Below are 22,345 nucleotides of genomic sequence, written 5' to 3' on the forward strand. Positions count from 1 at the left end.
ACCAGTTTCTCACTTAGATGGATGCCACTCACAAGCAGTTTGTAACAAGGAGCATGGAAAAAGGCCCAAGGTGGAAGTCACCTCATCGACTGTCTCAATCTTTTTAATGCTTCTGAATCTTTAGAGATAAAAATTGTTTTTCATTTCAGGTTTCATTTATCTAACACAAGTCAAGTTCAACATCTTTTCATGCTCCTTGGCGTGTGGAATCTTCCCAAACCAGGGACTGAACCCATGTCCCCTGCATTCGAAGGTGGACTCCTATCCACTGTGCCACCAAGGAAGTCCTCAAATGTTTCTTGAGGCTATTGCCTCAGTTAATTGAGTACTCACTTCTTTTGTCCATATTTTCTTTTGATTTGTAAAGTTCTTCTTATATTTTGACTACAATTTTTTTGTTTAATATATATGTTGGCAGTTAGTTCCTCCTAGTCTAGTCAGAGAAGGCAATGGCACCCCACTCCAGTACTCTTGCCTGGAAAATCCCATGGATGGAGGAGCCTGGTGGGCTACAGCCCATGGGGTCACTAAGAGTTGAACATGATTGAGTGACTTCACTTTCACTTTTCACTTTCATGCATTGGAGAAGGAAATGGCAACCCACTCCAGTGTTCTTGCCTGGAGAATCCCAGGGACGGGGGAGCCTGGTGGGCTGCCGTCTATGGGATCACACAGAGTCGGACACGACTGAAGCGACTTAGCAGCAGCAGCAGCAGCAGCAGTCTATTGCCTATCTTCTAACTTTGGTCATACAGAAGTTTTAAATTTTGATATAGTCAAATTTATCACTGTTTTCCTCTATTGCTTCATTGTTTTTGATCTTCTTAAAGAAGGCCTCCCCTACCTTTAGATATCATTTTCAATGGCTGTACAACATTTCATTGTATAATTTGTGAAATTTTCTCTTACTACTGAAAATTTAAGTTGTTATATCCTTTCACTAATATAATAATGCTATGAAAAATAAGTGTTCAACTTGATTTTTAAAAAAATTTTGGCCATGCCACATGGCATGTGGGATCTTAGTTTCCCAACCAGGGATCAAACCCATGCCCTTTGCATTGGAAGCATGAAGTCTTAACTACTGGATTTCTAGGAAAATCCCTCAACTTGATATTTTTAACATATATCTTAGTTCCTAGCAAACTTAGCATAATAGATGTTTCTTGAATTGGAGAGGGGAAAATGCAGAACAGTTTTTCCAAACTGACTCAAGGCATGTTTAAAAAAATCTTATTTAAAAAAATGCAGCCAATGTCAACCAAATTGTTGGAGAATTAGCTGTATGAACGTACTTCTCCTTTAGCCCATCTAATCAAGAATTGGTGGTGGTGGTGGTGGTGGATTAGTCACTAAGTTGTGTCTGACTCTTTGCAACCCCATGGACTGTAGCCTGCCGGGCTCCTCTGTCCATGGGATTTCCCAGACAAGAATACTGGAGTGGGTTGCCATTTCCTTCTCCCAGGGGATCTTCCTGACCCAGGGATCAAACCTGCATCTCTTGCATTGCAGGCAGATTCTTTAGCAACTGAGCCACCAGGGAAGCCCTATCAAGAACTGACTTGGCCTCTAAAATCTAGGCATGGAAGTAAAGCATCATCTTCCCTCTAAGGTTGCCCTTCCAAGGGGTATAACAACTACCTGGGATGGGGCTTCAGCCACCTACCTGGGTCTTCCTTCTTACTGTGACTTCAGTTTTAGGGTGCCCTTTGCTTGGTGAGTCTTCAAGGTTTAACTCTGAGAAGGTGGTAAATGGACCTAAGAAGATGAGGTAGTGGGAAGAGAAGTCTCCTGCTGAGCTGTCACAGATCTGTGAGAGGCAGGTGTATTTCCAGCAGATGGAGCTTCATATGCAGGGGGTAGGGCTTCATTTCCAGCTGGTGGGGCTCCATATCCTGCAGGTGGGGCTCCATATCCCCCAGGTGGGGCACCATATCCCCCAGGTGGGACTCCATATCCCCCAGGTGGGGCTCCATATCCCCCAGGTGGGACTCCATATCCCACAGGTGGGACTCCATATCCCCCAGGTGGGGCTCCATATCCCCCAGGCGGGGCTCCATATCCCATAGGTGGGGCTCCATATCCCCCTGGTTGGGCTCCATATCCTTCTGGTGGAGTTCCATATTCCCCTGGTTGGGCTGTATATCCTGGTGGTGGGGGTCCATAGATCACAATTGGATATGCTGAGAAGGAAAAAAAAAATCAGTTACTCATTTTTTAGAGCAGACAAGGAATGAGTAAGAAGGAGATGGAAGATAAAAAAAGTACTGAAGCAGACTGACACAGGAAGAGAATTCAGACAGAACAATGCAAAAGCCTTATCCTTCAGCCATCACCAGTTGGATGCTTTAACATTTCCTGTTGTGGAGGAATTCAAATTAACATGAAAATAACCTATAGTTAAATCTCTACATACTAACAGTTGTACACAGATACATACTTAACTCAGTAAAGTTTGTTTTGATCATAAAAAAAATGCTCAATGAGGAATATGTATTTGGGAAATAGAGAAGAGATAAATTTTTAAAAGTCATCTATAATTCCATCATCAAAGACAAAAACTTATTATTTTGGTATATTTATAGGTAGGATCTCTGTTAATATTTTTTATACAGTCATGATTATGACAATCATACAATTTTTAAAAATCTGGCTCTTTTTACTTGATATTGTGAGAATGTTCTTTATATTATTTTTTCTTTTTTTCCTGGCTGCTCTGCATGGTTTGTGGGATCTTAGTTTCCCAACCAGGGATTGAACCTGGCCCTCAGCAATGAAAATGCCAAGTCCTAACCACTGGACTGCCAAGAAAGTTCTTTATATCATTAATGTATTTCACAGATTAAAATCTGGACAATATTTTATCATATGGATAAATGCTATTTATGAGAAGTGCTACCTGATTGTCAGAGAGTTATGTTGCTTCTGACTTTCCAATTAATTTTATAATAAACATGGGTTTTATTTATTTCCTTGGCTACATTCCCAAAATGATTTAACTATGTCAACATGAATGGATAACTGTCAAGTTATTTTTTTATAATCCATATTTAATATTTATGCTATCTAGAAAAAAATTAAAAGAATCATCATTAAGATGCTCAAAGAACAAAAGGAAAAATGTATATAAAGTCAAGAAAAGTGATATACGAACAAAATAGAAACAGCAGTAGAGAGATAGAAAACATAACAGGAAACCAAAACAAAGTTCTGGAGCTGAAAAGCGCAATAACTGAAATGAAAAATTCACTAGAGGGATTCAAATTCATATTTGAATAGGCAAAAGAAAGAACCAGTAAACCTGAATACAGAACAATAAAAGCTGTAGATAGAGAGGAATAGAAAGAAAAAGATTGAAGGAAAGTGAACAGAGCCCAAGGGACCAGTGGGACACTACCAAGGAGACCAACATATACATTGTAGAAGTTTCAGAAAAAGAAGAAAGAGAGAAAGATGTAGAGAAAGTATGTGAAGAAATAATGACTGAAAACTTCTCAAACCTGATGAAACACATGAATATAAACATCCAAGAAGCTCAATAAACTCAACACCAACACATTATAGTCAAACTTACAAAATAGAGACTCTTGACAGCAGCAAGTTCAGTTCAGTTCAGTTGCTCATTTGTGTCCAACTCTCTGCAACCCCATGAACCGCAGCATGCCAAGCCTCCCCGTCCATCACCAACTCCAGGAGTTCACCCAAACTCATGTCCATTGAGTTGGTGATGCCATCCAACCATCTCATCCTCTGTCGTCCCCTTCTCCTCCTGCCCTCAATCTTTCCCAGCATCAGGGTCTTTTCCAATGACTCAGTTCTTCCCATCAGGTGGCCAAAGTATTGGAGTTTCAGCTTCAGCACCAGTCCTTCCAATGAACACCCAGGACTGATCTCCTTTAGGGTGGACTGGTTGGATCTCCTTGTAGTCCAAGGGACAGCAGCAAGAGAAAAGTGAATAATCACATACAAGAGATCCTCAATAAGAAGATTAGCAGAGCCTCAGAAGAAACTAACTCTACCAACAACTTGATCTTGGACTTTTATCCTCTAGAAATTGTGAGAAAATAAATTTGCATTGTTGTAAAAAAAAAAAAAAGAAGATTAGCAGATTTCTCTTCAGGAATGTTGGAGGCCAGAAATAAACTATCCAACAAGAATCCTATATCTGGCCAAACTCCTTTCAGATAGAGAAAGTAAGATGTTTCCAGATAAACAAAACCTGAGGGAGTTAATTACAACTAGACTTGTCCTGCAAGAAATGCTTAAGGGAGTCAAATGAAAGGACACTAGATAATAATGTGAAGCCATATGAAAAAATAAATATCTCAATAAAGGTAAATCATTGAGCAATTATAAAAGTCAATATTATTATAACAAAGGTTTGTAATTTCATTTTTGTTTTCTACATAAGAGACTAATGCATTTAAAGGAAATAATAAATTGTGTGTTTGGGAACATAGTGTATAGAGATAAAATTTTGTGATATCAACTAAAAGGAGTGAGATGGAGGGCTTGTAAAGGTACAAAATATGTGTATGTTATTGAAGTTAAGATTGCAAAATTCAAATCAGTGTTATAACTTTAGGATTAAAGTTAAATGTAACCCCCATAGTAGTCAAACGCAAAAAAAAAGCTATAAAATATAAACAAAAGGAAATGAGAAAGGAATTCAAAACTTTTCACTATCAAAAAATCAGCTAAACACAAAAGAAGACAGTGATGCAGAAAATGAGGGACAAAAAAGCTATAAGGCATATAAAAACCAAATAGTAAAACAGTAGAAGTAAGGCTCCCATCATCAGTAATTACTTTAAATGCAAATGGATTAAATTCCCCAATCAAAAGACAGAGCTTGGCAGAATGAATGAAAATTCATGATTCAATTACATGCTATGTGTTTAAGAGACTTGTTCTAGATACAAAGACATAAATAAAAGTAAAGGATGAAAAAAGATATTCCATGTAAATAGTAACCAAAAGAGAGCAAAAGTAACTATGCTAATATCAGACAAAATAGACTTTACAACAAAATAGACTTTACATCATTAAGAGATAAAGAAGAAAATTACATATTAATAAAATGTTCAGTACAGCAAAAGAATATAACAATTATAAACATTTGCACAGCTGATAACAGACCATCACATATATGAAGCAAAAACTGACAGAACTGAAGGAAGAAGCAATTTTACAGTAATAATTGAAGACTTCAATATCCCTCACTCACACTGATGGATAGAACAACCAGAGAGAAGATAAATAAGAAAGTAGAGGATCTGAAAAAGCCCACTGGATCTAGCAAACATAGGACACTCTACCCAACAACAGAATACACATTACTCTCAAATGCTCAGTTGATCAGCCGTGTCCAACTCTTTGTGACCCCATGGACTGTAGCCCACCAGGCTCCTCTGCCCGTAGAATTTTCCCTTCTCCAGGGGATCTTCCCGACCCAAGGATCGAACCTACATCTCTTATGTCTCCTGCATTGGCAGGTGATTCTTTACCACTAGTGCCACCTGGGACCACTCTCAAGGACACACGTGATATTTTTCAGAATAGACCATATATTAGGTAACAAATTAAGTCTGGATAGATTTTAAAAGATAGATGTCATACAAAGTAGCTTCTCTCATCACAAAGGGATTAATTTATAAATCAACAACAGAAGTAAAACTGGAAAATTCACAAATTTCTGGAAATTAAACACCACACTTGGGCTTCCCTGGTGGTCTAGCGGTTAAGAATCCACCTGCCAATGCAGATGACATGGGTTCAATCTCTGGTCCTGGAAGGTCCCACATGCTGCAGAGCAACTAGGCCTGTGCACCACAACTACTGAAGCCCAGACTCTCTAGGGCCCGTGCTCTGCAACAAGAGAAGCCACTGCAATGAGAAGCCTGCAAGGAAGCACAATGCAAAAAAAAGTAGCCCCTGCTTGCTGCCCAAAAGCAGCAACAAACACATAGTGTGGCCAAAAATGAATGAATAAATAATATTTTAAAATGGGCAAAGGACTTGAATAGATACACCTCCAAAGAAGATACACAAATGGTCAACAAGCGCATGAAAAGATACTCAATACCATTGGTCATTAAGAAAATGCAAATTAAAATTATAATGAGATATCACCTCACCTCACTAGGATGACTTTAATATAAACAACTAGCAAAAAGAAAGGAAAATAACAAGCATTGACAATGATATGGAGAAACAGGAACTTGTACATTGCTGGTGAGAGTAAAAAAACAGTGCAGTTGCTGTGGAAAAAGAGTTTGGTGGTTTCTCAGAAAAGTTAAACATTGACTTACCATATCACCCAATACTTCCAAACCTAAGTATGTACTCAAGAGAAACGAAAACTTATGTCTACAGAGAAACCTATATACAAATGATTATAACAGCTATTATTCATAATAATCATAAGGTAGAAACAAGCCAAATGTGCATCAATGCACGAATGAATGAACAAACTATAATATACACAGTGGAGCATTAGTCAGACACAAAAAGTGAAATATTGATACATACTACATCTTGGACGAGCCTTGAAAACATCATGTTAAGTGAGATAAGCCGAACACAAAGCCACATGTTGCTTGGCTTCTTTTATGTGATATATACGGAACAGGCAAATCCAAAAAGACAAAAAGCAGATTAGAGGAAACCAAGAGGCAAAGGAGAGGGGACAACGAGGGATGACCACTTCGTGGGTATGGGTATTCTTATGGAGTAATGGAAAAATTTTCCATTTTGTTTGTTTGCTTTTTGACTGTGCAGCACAGCATGCAGGATCTTAGTTCCTCGACCACGGATCAAACCTGCACCCCCTAAGTGAAAGGGCAGATCAACCACTGGACTGCCAGCGAAGTCTTGGAAGAGTTTTGAAACTGGAGAGAGCTGATGGCTGCACAGCATTGTGATACACTAAATACCATTGAATTGCACGTTTTAAAATGATTAATTGTATGTTATACAAATTTCAATTTAAAAACATTTTTATAAAACCTTAGCAATACTTCAAAATTTTGAATGTCAGTTGATTAACACTTAAAGATTAAGGTAACTGTAAAGGCCAGAAATAACTACCCATCAGTTGTATACAAACTAAATGCTGATGGACATGCATGTCATGCTTTAAGGAAAACCCAAGAAATGGCCTGTATCTGGCGGTCTGTTGACAGCCTGTTAGGAGACCTTTCACGGTCCACCCACAGACTGTGAAGCACATTTGAGAGTACTGATCTACATCTCTGGGGAGCATGGCTCAGCATCTGTGGACAGACACAACTGCTACAGGAGAGGGTACAGGTCACAAAGCCCAGGATTGGAGTCTTCAGTGAGGCTGAAGGGCGTGGCACAAGCATGTCGGCTGTGCTTGTATGAGAGAAGAAGGGGGAGGTATGCAAGGGCACACATTTCTGCTCAGGTTGTAAGCAGAAGTGACTTCCTACTGATGACAGTTGCCCAATATCCTCCATATTTGTACATCAAAGTAAGCCTGAAATTGATGCTTTTGAACTGTGGTGTTGGAGAAGACTCTTGAGAGTCCCTAGGACTGCAAGGAAACCAGTCAATACTAAAGAAAATCAATCTTGAATATTCATTGGAAGGACTGCTGCTGAAGCTGAAACTCTAATACTTTGGCCACCTGATGTGAAGAGCCAACTCATTAGAAAATACTCTGATGCTGGGAAAATTGAAGGCAGAAGGAGAAGAGGACAACAGAGGACGAGATGGTTGCATTGCATCACTGACTTGATGGACATGAGCTTGAGCAAGCTCTGGGAGATGGTGACGGACAGGGAAGCCTGGCGTGCTGCAGTCCATGGGGTTGCAAAGAGTAGGACACGACTGAGTGACTGAACAACAACAAAGTCTGAAATGGAAAGCAGGTCACTTACTGACTTGCCACCGGGTTTGAATCTGGAAATGAAATCATGGACTCAACTATTTTCCAACCCCCAAAACTCTGCTGCTTCTCCTGCAGCAGAGTTGGAGGCAAGCTATCCGCAATTAGATCTGTGAGCCCTGGGCACACCTTTCCACCTCCCAGGAAGAACCTCCCTGCCACACCTTACCTGGACAAGGTGTCTGTGAGGAGCACACTGCAGCCCCTGGGACAGTAATTATGTACAGTCCTGAAGTGTCGAACCAGTAATTTACACTTCCAAGTGGAATTCCTCTGGCAGCTGAGAAGACAAATTTGGCAAAATAAGGGCTCTTTAATTCTTTTAAGACAGATATACAGCAACTATCAACCAAATAATAAACAGAGTTTTAACCAACATGTTACACGAGTGTCTGGCAATGCTCCCAAAATACAAGATTTAAAATATATTCTGTCCTTGTCCTCAACTGTATACTTCCTGAAGACAGTGATTGTGTATATTTTCCTGTGCTTATTGAAGGCCTAGCATAATACCCACCATAATAGGGACTCAGAAAAAATTTCAAGTGAGGATTCTATCAAGTTGTCAAGATAACTCCATTAAAGGCCAACATAATGGAAGTACCCTGCAGGTGGTGACTGCAGCCATGAAATTAAGACATTTGCTCCTTGGAAGAAAAGCTATGACAAACGTAGACAGTGTTTTAAAAAGCAGAGACGTCACTTTGCCAACAAAGGTCCATATAGTCAAAGCTATGGTTTTTCCAGTCGTCATGTATGGATGTGAGAGTTGGGCCATGAAGAAGGCTGAGCACCCTTGAAGAATTGATGCTTTTGAACTGTGGTGCTGGAGAAGACTCCTGAGAGTCCTTTGGACAGCAAGGAGATCAAACCCATCAATCCTAAAGGAAATCAACCCTGAATATGCATTGGAAGGACGGATACTGAAGCTGACACTCCAATACTTTGGCCACCTGATGTGAAGAGACGACTCATTGGAAAAGACCCTGATGCTGGGAAATGTTGAGGGCAGGAGGAGAAGGGGATGACAGAGGATGACATGCTTGGATGGCATCACTGACTCAGTGGACATGAGTTTGAACAAACTCTGGGAGATAGTGAAGGACAGGGAAGCTTGGCATGCTGCAGTCCATGGGGTCACAAAGAGTTGGACATGACTTACCGACTGAACAACAACAACAACATTACCAAAGAAAGCTTCTGTTGGTCTCCTCTGCATCTCTTTTATAAGGACACTTCTTTAACGGTATTTAGTATTTGATGGTATTTGAGTAATCTAGAGTACTTCTCTCATCTCAAGATCCTTAATTATATCTGAAAAGACTTTTTTTTTTTTTTTTTACAAAGTAACATTCAAAGATTCTGAGGATTATATTTTCAGAGCCATTGTCAACCTGCCACACTAATTTCTGCCCTATGGCATATGACCAGAAACAATGTACACAGCTTCCACGCCTGGCCCATGAAAACATCCAAAGTGAGATCTTTACTCTCTTCCTCACTCTGCTGACCACCCAAAGAGGCTGTGGAAGCTATGTGTTAATGATGAGACTCTACTACCCTGGGTCCCTGAAGGGCTGTGTGGAACAGAGGTGCCTTTAACCCTTGCTGATTGGCCTCTTTTAAGATTTATTTTGATGTGAGCCATTTTTAAAGTCTTTATTGAATTTGTTGTAATACTGCTTCTGTTTTATGCTTTGCTTTTTTGGCCCTGAGGCATGTGGGGTCTGAGCTCCGGACTTGGGATAGAACTCACACTGTCTGCGATGAAAGGGGAAATTTTAACCACTGAACTGTCAGAGAAGTTCTCAACTGGCCTTTATATAAGCAGTAACATCCATTACCTTGTTGTTGTTTGTTTAGTCGCTTAGTTATGTCTGATTTTTTGCCACCCCGTGGACTGTAGCCAGCCAGGCTCCTCTGTCCATAGGATTTCCCAGGCAAGAATACTGGAATGGGTTGTCATTTCCTTCTCCACCATTATCTTAAGTCACTGATAATTTGGGGTTTATCTGTTCCAATAGCTAGCATTATCTTAACTGGGTGGGATGTGCTCAGTTCTGTCCTACTCTTTGTGACCCCATGGACTGTAGCCCTCCAAGTTCCTCAGTCCATGGGATTTCCAAGGCAAGATACTGGAGTGGGTTGCCATTTCCTTCTCCAGGGGATCTTCCCAGCCCTGGGATAAAATCCACTTCTGTATTTCCTGCATTGCAAGCGGATTCTTTACCTCTGAGCCACTAGGGAAGCCCCACCATAAGATAGGATAATGTATTATTCTTGCATATGTCTATTTCCACTAGACCATGTGCATCTTAACTAGATTGGAGTTGGTGGTGGAAAGCAAGGGAGAAAGAGGAAGAGCATTCCAGACAGAGCAAATAGCCTGAAGGCTCAGAGATGGGAGAGCAAGGTGCAAAGAAGTCCAGTTGGACTGGAATACAAAAACTGAGAGAGTGAGGGATATAAAGTGAAGCTACATTGAATTAAAAGATTACTTGTATTCTAAGTTTGAAAGAGTTCTCTGGTACACCTGTTAGATCAGTGCTGCAGGACCTGACATTATCTCTTCCCATGCTTTAGTCCCATGAAAAATGAGAATTAAACCCAAGAAGAGCAAAGCTATAGCCAGAGAGAAGACAAGAAGGTACACCAGAGGAATAAGAGCCATGGTAACTCTACCAAAAACAAGAGTACTCAATGATACAGCCACTTAAATGGACAAGAGACTATCAGGTAAAATCATTCGGGTGTCTGACTGTAAATTCCCACTAGATTGTGAACTCCTTCAGTTTAAGGAAGGACTAAATCTTATGTTCCTAGCATGTAGTAGGGTACTTGGTACATAGTCAGTAGGCTCAGGAAATACCCACTGAATACATGTGAAATCTGGAGAAGGAAATGGCAACCTGCTTTAGTATTCTTGCCTGGGAAATCCCATGGATAGAGGAGCCTGGCAGGCTACACCGTACATGAGGCTGAAAAAAGTCGGACACAGCTTAGCGACTAAACAACAACAATATGGGCAAATATCAACGTCCTGACCACAGAGGCCAGAAGTCTTCTCTAGTTAACCGTCCTATTCCAATTAAACAGGTCCCCAAACCCCAAAGCGCCTGATATCTTTATCAGCATCACTCACCAGCAGAGGCAGCTTTTACCATCAGTTGGGCAAATTCGATGGCACCTCCTTTCCTGAAGGATAACTTAAAAACAGCTTGTCCTTCCCAGCCACCTGGAGGGAGAAATGGCAGATGCTCACTAAGAGGCTGGCACGCTGGTAACAGAAGCACTGCCAAAAACATGGAGAGAGGCACCACCCACTGAAGTCTGAATCTTAAACTTTCTGTAAGCTTTTGAGAAAAAATACATTTCTGAGGGGGACACTTACCACCTGGAGCTGCCTGAATGGTTCCTTTAATGTAGTTGGGGGCAAAAATTGGTTGTTCAATGGTGCAGTCACTCATCAGGCCAAACGGCATCATAAAAGAAAGCATGGGGTCATTGACTAAGTGTGAAGTCACGAAGACCACCTAAGAAAGGAAAGAAACTTTGGGAAAGGAACGCAATTCGTCCATGGGTTGAGACATAGAAGAACAATTCTAAAGTCAAGGCTGCTTTGGCATCCTGGCCTAATTGAGAAACATCACCGATTTTCTTCCATCACTCTTCAACAAGGAAAATCTCCAAGTGGAAATGGTTCAAAACATTTTGAAAGTCAAGGTTTAACCTCTCTCCCTTTTAAGGGAAATAAATGTCAAGTTAATTAGATCAAAGGAGAAGCAGAAATTACCTGGTATGGGACTTTCCTGATGGTTCAATGGTTAGGAATCTGCCTGCCAACGCAGGGGACATGGGTTCGATTCCTAGTCCAAGAAGATTCCACATGCCACAGGGCAACTAAGCCTGTGTGCCACAACTCCTGAGCCTGAATGCCCTAGAGCCTGCGCTCCTGAACAAGAGAAGCCACTGCAATGAGAAGCCCGAGCACTGCACCTACAGAGTAACCCCCACTCACCACAACTAGAAAAAGCCCGGGCATAGCAGTGAAGACCCAGCACAGTGAAAAAAAACGAGAAATAAATTAGATTAAAGAGAGAGAAATTACCCGGTATGAAGTGAGAAACAACGTTCCTTTCTTTGTGCCATTAAAGAGATAGGATTCCACTGGTTTCTGCAGGAAGCAGAGGTCCACATCCTCACACTGCTTCAAGACACTGCAGACAAGAAAGGGCGGACAGCACACAGCTCAGGAGTCATGCAAAAAGACACAGACAAAGCTCTCGGGGCAGTTTCTAGCCTGGAGGGAGGTTATTGGCTGCTACTGGTGCTGCTGCTATTTTATTAAAATAGAAAGGAATTGAAATTATCTTATTCTCTGACAACTCACACTTACTCGTCTTCCTCTTTATCACTGGGTTCTTTTTTTTTTCTTTCTTAGCAAACCTAATTCTATTCTTAAAGTCCACTAATTCTTATACTTCTTGTGCGTGTTATATAAAGCACGGTGTTAATGAAACTGTTTCTTGGACTCTGGTAAAGAAGGTGAGACGTATGAAGTGTGCTACAGGATCCTCTGACATGTCTGCCATGTTCTCCCTTCACTCCTAACCCAAAAAACCTGGACCCATCCTACGCTTACAGAATCCTCCTGGGTCTTTTTTCCCTTTCTTAGTTTTATATATATATATACACACACACATACATACATACATATACATATGCTATTAATATTTATTGAAAGAATGAATGAATGAAAACATGAATATAAGTAATAATGCAAGAAAAACATGATATGCATCACATAAGTGGAACAAAATATCATGGCAGGTAGAGATCAGCTCTTGGTAGAAGTAATTAGGAATGATTTTATAGAAAAGTTGAAATTTGAGCTGATTCACATCATTCAACAGGCAAGGCAGAACTGTGACCTGCCGCTGTCTCAGCAGGTAGGTCACATGATCAAGGAAATGGTGATATGTCAGAGGGATCCATTTAAGAACTAACATAGTCCTGATATGAGGTAATAAGAACTGGAATTAGGGTGATAGTATATGGCTAAAAAGCGCTTCTTAAGAGACTATGAAAAAATGGATATCAGCAACAATAGTGGAATAGGGAACTCTAAAAGCCAGTCTAGAACTCTAGAATCTAATCAAAAGCTTATAGCAACTAGGGGAATGTTTAATCAAGAAAAAAAATAAGAGCGTCAATAAGAGCTTTGTGCACTTTAACTTACCCCAGTACTCCTCCACTCCCTAGCTTGGCACAGCTCTGAAAACAACAACCCACATTCTCAGTATAAGTACAAAGTACTGGGGTGAGGGGAGGAGAACAGACCTTACTATGGTTTTCTGTTTTGACCTGTCCAGGAGTTCCCTGGAGGACTAGCTCAGAATTCTCTCAGGATTAAGGCAGCTACCCAGGGCACATTTGTTAAACAACATTTCAAAATGTGTGAGAGCAGTTAAGTGGGGCAAAAGATGATTTTGGGGGGCAAACAATAAAAAACTTAAAAAACAGGAAGAAAAGACTGGAGAATGAGATGCTTTGAGGAATAAAGGCTTTGGAAACCTCTGACATGTTCATGGGAATCTAGAAAGCATCACAGACTGGGTGCTTTCACATATCAGGGCTGGGTTCATGCTCAGAAGAAACCTGAGAAGGCTCTAGAACTGTTACCTCTGGTTGACAATGAGGCTCTGCCCAACCAGGAAGTAAAAATTAAGACAGTTTTACACTGCCTGACTGAGTGACAAAGACTGGCTCACACACACACACACACACACACAGCCCATCTAGGATATATAAAGAACTCCTACAACTCAACAACAACAAATGTAATTTAAAAATGGACAAAGGGATAACCAACAAGGACCTACTGTATAGTACATGGAACTCTGCTCAGTGTTAGGTGGTAGCCTGGATGGGAGGGGAGTTTGGGGGAGAATGGATACATGTATATGCATGACTGAGTCTTTTTGCTGTTCACCTGAAACTATCACATTGTTAATCAGTTATACCTCAATACAAAATAAAAAGTTTAAAAGAAAAAAAATTTTTTTAATGGACAGAGGATTTAAATAGACATTTCTCCAAAATAATATATAAATAGCAAAAAATATGAGAAGATGCTCAACATTATTAATCATCAGAGAAATGCAAATCAAAACCACAAATGAGATTCACCTCACACCTGTTAGGATGACTACTATTGAAAAAGATATCCTAGGTGTTTGTGGCCTAGAATATTGACAGGTTGAAGATTCTGTGCACTCTTGGTGGGACTGTAAAGTGGTTCAGGCACTATGGAACAGTATGGAGTTGCCTCAAAAATTAAAAATAGAATTACTCCATGATCCAGCAATCCCACTTCTGGGTATATATCAAAAAGACCTGAAAACAAGATCTCAAAAAGATATTTGTGCACTCGTATTCATAATAGCCAAGAGGAGGAAGCAATCTAAAAGTCTATCAGTGAATGGAGAAACAAAATGTGGTATATACGTACAATGGAATATTATTCAGGCTTAAAAAGGAAGGAATATTGTCACATGCCACAACATGGGTGAACCTTGAGGGCATTATGCTAAGTGCAATAGCAGAGACAAAGACAATTATATGATTTCACCTACATGTGGAATCTAAAACAAAATCAAATTCATAGAAGCAAAGAGTATAACAGTAGTTATTGGGGATTGAGGGGATGAGGGAAGTGGGGAAATGTTAGGCAAGGATACAAATTTAAAGTTATGTAAGATGAGTAAATTGAAGAAAGTAGGGAAAACTACTAGACCATTCAGGTATGACCTAAATCAAATCCCTTATGATTATATGGTGGAAGTGACAAATAGATTCAAGGGACTAAATCTTGATGGAGTGCCTGAAGAACTATGGATGGAAGTTCGTAACATTGTATAGGAGGCGGTGACCAAAACTATCCCCAAGAAGAAGAAATGCAAAAAGGCAAAATGGTTGTCTGAGGGGGCCTTACAAATAGCTGAGAAAAGAAGAGAAGAGAAAGGTAAAGGAGAAAAGGAAAGATACACCCATCTGAATGCAGAGTTCCAAACAATAGCAAGGAGAAGTAAGAACACTTTCCTAAATGATTAATGCAAAGAAACAGATGAAACCAATAGACTGGGAAAGACTAGAGATTTCTTCAAGAAAATCAAAGAAACCAAGGGAACATTTCATGCAAAAATGGGCACAATAAAGGACAGAAATGGTATGGGCTTAACAGAAGCAGAAGATATTAAGAGGAGGTGGCAAGAATACGCATGAGAACTATACAAAAAAGATCTGAATGACCCAGATAACCACGATGGTGTGATCAGTCACGTAGAGCCGGACATCCTGGAGTGCAAAATCCAATGGGCCTTAAGAAGCATCACTACGAACAAGCTAGTGGAGGTGATGGAATTCCAGGTCAGCTATTTCAAATCCTAAAAGATGATGCTGTGAAAGTGCTGCACTCAATATGCCAGCAAGTTTGGAAAACTCAGCAGTGGCCACAAGACTGGAAAAGGTCAGTTTTCATTCCAATCCCAAAGAAAGGCAATGCCAAAGAATGCTCAAACTACCGCACAATTGCACTCATCTCACACGCTAGCAAAGTAATGCTCAAAATTCTCCAAGCGAAGCTTCAACAGTACCTGAACCAAGAACTTCCAGATGTTCAAGCTGGGTTTAGAAAAGGCAGAGGAACCAGAAATCAAATTGCCAACATCTGCTGGATCATGGAAAAAGCAAGAGAGTTCCAGAAAACCATCTACTTCTGCTTTATTGACTATGCCAAAACCTTGATTGTGTGGATCACAACAAACTGTGGAAAATTCTGAAAGAGATGGGAATACCAGACCACCTGACCTGCCTCTTGAGAAATCTGTATGCAGGCCAAGAAGCAATAGTTAGAACCGGACATGGAATAACGGACTGGTTCCAAATTGGGAAAGGAGTATGTCAAGGCTGTACATTGTCACTCCACTTATTTAACTTATATGCAGAATACATCATGTAAAATGCCGGGCTAGATGAAGCACAAGCTGGAATCAAGACTGCTGGGAAAAATATCAATAACCTCAGACATGCAGATGACAACACCCTTATGGCAGAAAGTGAAGAGGAACTGAACAGCCTCTTGATGAAAGTGAAAGAGGAGAGTGAAAAAGATGGCTTGAAACTCAACATTCAAAAAACAAAGATCATGGTATCCGGTCCCATCACTTCATGGCAAATAGATGGGGAAACAATGGAAACAGTGACAGACTTTATTTTCTTGGTCTCCAAAATCACTGCAGATGGTGACTGCAGCCATGAAATTAAAAGACGCTTGCTCCTTGGAAGAAAAGCTATGACCAATCTAGACAGCACATTGAAAAGCAGAGACATTACTTTGCCAACAAAGGTCCATCTATTCAAAGCTATGGTTTTTCCAGTAGTCATGTATGGATGTGAGACTTGGACCATAAAGAAAGCTGAAGAAATATTGAATGATCAATGAATAATCAATGAATAATGATCAATGAATAATCAATGAATAATGATCAATGAATAATCAATGAATAATCAATCATTTTCTTAGAAAAAAAAATAATGATCAATGAATAATCAATGAATAATCAATCATTTTCTTAGAAAAAAATAATCATTTCACTGTGTACATTACATTATTGTTATATACATTATATACAATTTTTATTTTTTAATGGCTAAGATATTAAATTTTGTTATGTGTTTTTACCACACAAAAATGATGAACAAATTAGCCAAAAAGTGGAGGATATTTATGAACCAAGAAAATTCACCAAATACATATATAGTCGATAACCGTAAGACAAAAATAATTTCATTAGAAATAAAACTTTTAAAAAAGATTTCATTATTTGGATTCCATTATCAGACTAGCTTCCCTGGTGGCTCGGATGGTAAAGTGTCTGCCTGCAACTCGGGAGACCTGGGTTCGATCCCTGAGTCAGGAAGATCTTCTGGAGAAGGAAATGGAAACCCACTCCAGTACTCTTGCTTGGAAAATTCGATGGATGGAGGTGCCTGGTAAGCTACAGTCCATGGAGTCGCAAAGAGTCGGACACGACTGAGCGACTTCACTTTCCTTTCCTTTCCTATCAGGCTGGCAGAGCTATCAAAGGTTAACATTTAGTGTTGGCAAGGTGAAATCGGACACAAAGTATTAAAAAGAATGTAAACTGATACAATTCTGTAGGGGGATTTTTCCAGTGGTCATGTATGGATGTGAAAATTGGACTGTAAAGAAAGCTGAGCACCGAAGAATTGATGCTTTTCAACTGTGGTGTTGGAGAAGACTCTTGAGAGTCCCTTGGACTGCAAGGAGATCTAACCAATCCATCCTAAAGGAGATCAGTCCTGAATATTCATTGGAAGGACTGATGCTGAAGCTGAAACTCCAATACTTTGGCCACCTCATGCGAAGAGCTGACTCATTTGAAAAGACCCTGATGCTGGGAAAGATTGAGGGCAGGAGGAGAAGGGGATGACAGAGGATGAGATGGTTGGATGGCATCATCGACTCAATGGACATGGGTCTGGGTGAACTCCGGGAGTTGGTGATGGACAGGGAGGCCTGGAGTGCTGTGGTTCATGGGATTGCAAAGAGTCAGATACAACTGAGTGACTGAACTGCAACTGAAACTGTAGGGGGATTTTGCAATAAATATATTTCCATTTATAAATATGTTAAATATAAAATATGTGTAATATTTTAAAATATTTTTACTAGGATTTTTATTTTTATATTATAAATATATAAAAATTTTTTTTTAAATCTATGTCCTCTGGGGACTTCCCTGGTGATCCAGCAGTTAAGACTTCGAGCTCCCAATGCAGGAGGCCTGGGTTCAATTCCTGGTCCAGGAACTAGATCCTGCACACCAGAACTAAAGATCCCACAGGCCACAACAAAGGTTTGTGTGCCAAAATCAAGACTCAGCACAGCCAAATAAATGCAAATAAATATTTAAATAAATAACAAATAAATATTTTTCTTAAAGTTTATGTCTTCTCACCCCACAATTTCACTTTCAGGAATATGTCTGAAAGAAACATTTTGATAGGTGAACAAAAATAGATCTTTAAGAAATTCACTGTGGCAATGTTTATAGCAATGACAAATTAAAACCAGACTTATCCCAGATAGTGGCTTGAGCAAAAATGTCTGCATATGGGAGTACCAGACATCGAAAATAATGATGTATTAATAGATGTCAATACTGCAAAGCATTCTCAATACATCGGTAAATGAGGAAAATTACAAAGCAGTCTGATAGGGGAAGGTGTGTGTATTTCCACAGGGGGACGTGCAAAAGAATACATATCAAAATATAAAAAGCACTTAATGTAAGAATTTGGAGTAATTAAATGTTTCCCAATTTTTCTACATGGCATTACCTGCACATTTTAGAATACGAATTTTTTTAAAAAACAAAACTCAATCAGTATCTTCCTTTTTACCAGTACAGTTCAGTCATTCAGTCGTGTCGGACTCTTTGCGACCCCATGAATTGCAGCACGCCAGGCCTCCCTGTCCATCACAAACTCCTGGAGTTCACTCAAACTCACATCCATCGAGTCGTTGATGCCATCCAGCCATCTCATCCTCTGTCCCCAATCCCTCCCAGCATCAGAGTCTTTTCCAACGAGTCAACTCTTCGCATGAGTTGGCCAAAGTACTAGAGTTTCAGCTTTAGCATCAGTCCTGAACGCCCAGAACTGATCTCCATTAGGATGGACTGGTTGGATCTCCTTGCAGTCCATTTTACCAGTACAGTCTGGCTCATACATTTATGACTTTTCAGCTGGGATCAGAAAAAATCTCCACACAACACAGCCAAGCTGTGATGAATTTCTTAACTGAGTATTGTGAATAGTCAGGAGAAGTCAAAATATAACCAATCTTCTTCCTCTCAAGCTATTTCTCTAAAGCAGTTTCTATCCCAAAAGGTAGAGTCCTGACAGAGCTTTGCTTGCAGAGGAGAAAAAAGAGACATAGTCCTCCTCCTCTTCGAGGGGCAGCCAGCGTAGAAACATGAATACACACTACCAAAATTCAGAGCTGTCCCACATGCCTGACCATATGATTTTAAGCAAATTACTTTTTGTTTCACTTTTTCCACCTGTGAAATGAGGAAAATAGTACTGATCCTCATTGCAGATAGAGCAGTTATAAATGTAAAGCCCTTAGAACAGTGCCCTAATAAGGCCAACCATTGGAGAGCACAGAAAGGACTCCACAAAGATAATTCACATAAAATCAATATTTGTTATAATTTTTTTAAGACCACGCTTCATTCCTTGCCTCCAGGGCACAAACAGAAAAGCAGAGAGACAAACCTGTAGCCCAGCTGAGAAGACACCCAAACACCAGATTAGAAGTGGCTTCCAGGCACAGAGCCACAGGCACACAGGTCTCAGTTCTCCAGGCCAGCATGCAGGGCGTCAGCAAGGTGGGCGGGCAATCATCTCACTACTGGGAAAACTGAACAAAAGAGCAGCGGTCCTCTAGGACCAAGGGAGGACATACAGCCTTGACAGAGTGTATAAATCTGTCAAGAAAATATTCTGGAGAAGCACAGAAAAAACAGATCTGGACATCAGCATGATGTACTGATGTACTTAAAGGATCTTCCTGAGAGATGCATTCAAAGCAATCTGGGTGTGTTTTGCCTCATCTGAGCACTGCATTGGGCTTCAGAGTCTCACAGCTAGGTGAGAGCAAAGGAAAATGAGGGCAAATCTGAGCAGAGAGAGGAGCATATTCAAGAACTGCTGGGGAGTTCGAACAGGACTCTTAACAGCCTGGGCAGGGGATGGAGGAGGGGAGTGAAGCAGGGGCTGAGGTATTGGGTAGGGAAGTAAAAATGGGCAACTCTGAGCCGAACCTGACAGAGGCTGGAGGAAACGGGTGAGCGGCAGGCATTGCTAGCACCACAAAGCCATGGGTGCAAACCCCAGGGCCGCCATGGGAGGTGAGAGAACATCACTCTTCCCAGACGTGTCTTCTTTTGGTCCCCATCTTTACAAAAAAAGTTAAGACCAGCCATCTCCTTGGTTGGGGGCGAAGAAGAGAGAGAGCTTTTTGAAGTTCTGAGGGGGAAGAGAGGCCCTGGACAGTTCAGGATCTTTCTAGAAAGAGCCACACTCGTGCCTTTTCTACCTCCCAGAAGCCTGGGACCTTGTTGCCCTCACTCTACAAAGGTAGCACACTCCTAACGGCACCGCATGCCACCCCGAGGGTCGGTGTGACTTCCCTTTCCTGCCACTGCACTTCAACTTTTTTCTGAGGCAGCACACGGCTCACTCTCTGCGCACGTGCCCGTCACACTCCTATTCCCGCCTCCACCACATTCACATCCAGAACACCCGCGAGGCAGCGCCGGCCCTAACGGTCGGGGAAGAGCTACGCTTGCCGTGAGCTCAAAAAAGGCGGGGAAGTCTCTGATTGGCTGAGAGTTTGTGCGCCGCCAATTCTCCTGGCCTCTCCTCCCTCCAACAGCTCCACAGGCTTCCTTCCAGGCACCTTTCGCCAGAGGGGATGAGGGCCCCACGACGGCTCTCGGTGTGGCTCTGGTTCACTGCCATCCTGCCCAGGCCCCCTCCTGCCGCCCCGCAGATGGGAAGGGGCGGGGCCTGCGCCAAGCTGTTGGGTGCGGTTCTGAAGGGGAGGGCAGAGATTATGGCGCAAGGACCCGAAGTGAGTGAATGAGGCAGCTGGTCACGTGAGGGGCCTCGGTCAGAGGACCCGGCAGAGTCAAGGTTGAGACAGCCCTGAGGGGAAAGCAGGCGGGTCCAGGGGGTTGGCTCCGCCCCCAGAGCGCCGAGGAGTAAGGGATGAGGCGGTGATCGCCGTAGCCAGACGCAGTCTTGGCCGCTGCTCTATCGCCCCTGCCTAGCTGCCCAGCTGCCCACGAGTATGGACTTGAATTGTCCTGTCAGGAATCAAAATTAAAAGCGGGATTTTCATACGCCCTTCCTGACCCAGGTCAGAAAACTGTTGCCCTTTGGAGAAAGAGTTCGAAATGATTCCTCGCTTCTGAGGAAGAGCAGAACTCTCTTCCCCCAGAGAAAGACTGAAATCAGAGCCGATTTTTTATGAGGCAACGTCCAGGAAATGGTGCAAGAGCTGGGTGAGGAAATCCAAGGGGGGATTTCGGCCCTGAGTGAGTCCGTTCCAGCTCCAAGATGGAGAGAGCCTTTTGTCTCTGTGTCTCCCATCATACCTGCCCTGCCTCCTCCAAAGGGTGATTGTGAGGATCAGGTGATACATTTTATCAGAGTTGCTTTTAAGACTAAAATGTTGTGTGTTTGTTATTTCCTTGAACTTCACCAATAGCACCAGAGGTCTTCCAACAAAAGGATGTTAACATCTGGATTACCTACCATATATTTCATCAAATTTAAGATGTTGTCAGTTATAAAATAGGGGCTTCCCAGGTGGTTCAGAGGTAAAGACTGCCTACCAAGCAGGAGACACTGGTTTGATCGCTGGGTCAGGAAGATCCCCTGGAGAAGGAAATGGCAACCCACTTGAGTACTCTTGCCTGGGAAATCTCCCGGACAGAGGAGCCTGGTGGGCTACAGTCCATGGGGTCATGATGAGTCAGATACAACTTAGCAACTAAACAAGTTATAAAATGCACCATTTTAAAGTGTAACTCTAAGGGGGAAAAGCTGCTAAATCCACTGACATCTGTTGTAAGATGTATCCTGATTTCAGAAATATATATGTGTATAAGTGAAGTGAAGTTGCTCAGTCGTGTCCGACTCTTTGCGATCCCATGGACTGTAGTCTACCAGGCTTCTCTGTCCATGGGGTTTTCCAGGCAAGAGTAGTGGAGTGGGTTGCCATTTACTTCACCAGGGCATCTTCCTGACCCAGGGATCGAACCCAGGTCTCCTGCATTGCAGGCAGATGTTTTACCTTCTGAGCCACCAGGGAAGCCCAACTGTCTCTCAAATCTCTTTCTTCCTTCTCCTTGTGGCTCCATTTCTGGCCTTCATCATTTAATTTGAATGACCCCAAGGGCCCACTGACCTCACTTCCTCTAGTCTTGACCCCCACCATTCATTTATACCTTGAGATCATCATACAGAACGTTGAGGACCCAAACACAATTGCATATGGTTGTCACTTTCAAATTCAGAGAAACGATGTGCAGGTAGAGTTGTGTTATTTGCTGGCTATAGAAGACAGTGTAAACTTCATAGACAGGAAAGACTGACTTAAGTTCAAAAAAGATAAGAGAAAAGCTAGTGCTTTAAATTCTTAACTCTTAAAAAGTCTTCAGTGCGAAATAGGTTTCTAGCAAGATGGATCCACTCCTCTCACAGTTTTGGCTTTATGCCTTTGGAAAAAGGAGGAGGGAAAGCTCGGAAATTAACTGAATGAAAATAAGCATT

The 22,345-nt window shown here is 41.5% G+C and overlaps 1 protein-coding gene across 1 annotated transcript; it reads right to left on the bottom strand.

The window, feature by feature from the left end:
* Positions 1–1,758: 1,758 nt before the first annotated feature.
* Positions 1,759–20,527, bottom strand: WBP2NL (WBP2 N-terminal like). The gene is made up of 6 exons (XM_010843669.1): positions 20,466–20,527; positions 12,021–12,129; positions 11,304–11,445; positions 11,055–11,147; positions 8,082–8,192; positions 1,759–2,183 (listed from the first exon to the last, which is right to left on the bottom strand). The coding sequence occupies exons 1-6, from the start codon at positions 20,525–20,527 to the stop codon at positions 1,759–1,761; spliced, it is 942 nt and encodes a 313-aa protein (XP_010841971.1).
* Between the last annotated feature and the right edge of the window lie 1,818 nt (positions 20,528–22,345).

The sequence above is a fragment of the Bison bison genome, unplaced genomic scaffold (genome assembly GCF_000754665.1).
Source record: "Bison bison bison isolate TAMUID 2011002044 unplaced genomic scaffold, Bison_UMD1.0 scf7180017864184, whole genome shotgun sequence".
Taxonomy (NCBI): Eukaryota; Metazoa; Chordata; class Mammalia; order Artiodactyla; family Bovidae; genus Bison; species Bison bison.

Coding starts and splice junctions, on each gene's coding strand:
- WBP2NL (XM_010843669.1), bottom strand. CDS start 20,527: ATGGCAGTGAACCAGAGCCACACCGAGAGCCGTCGTGGGGCCCTCATC. Junction 11,446..12,020: donor TGTTTCTCACTTCATACCGG/GTAATTTCTCTC, acceptor TTCCTTTCTTAG/GTGGTCTTCGTGACTTCACA. Junction 8,193..11,054: donor GGTAAAAGCTGCCTCTGCTG/GTGAGTGATGCT, acceptor TTGTCTTCTCAG/CTGCCAGAGGAATTCCACTT.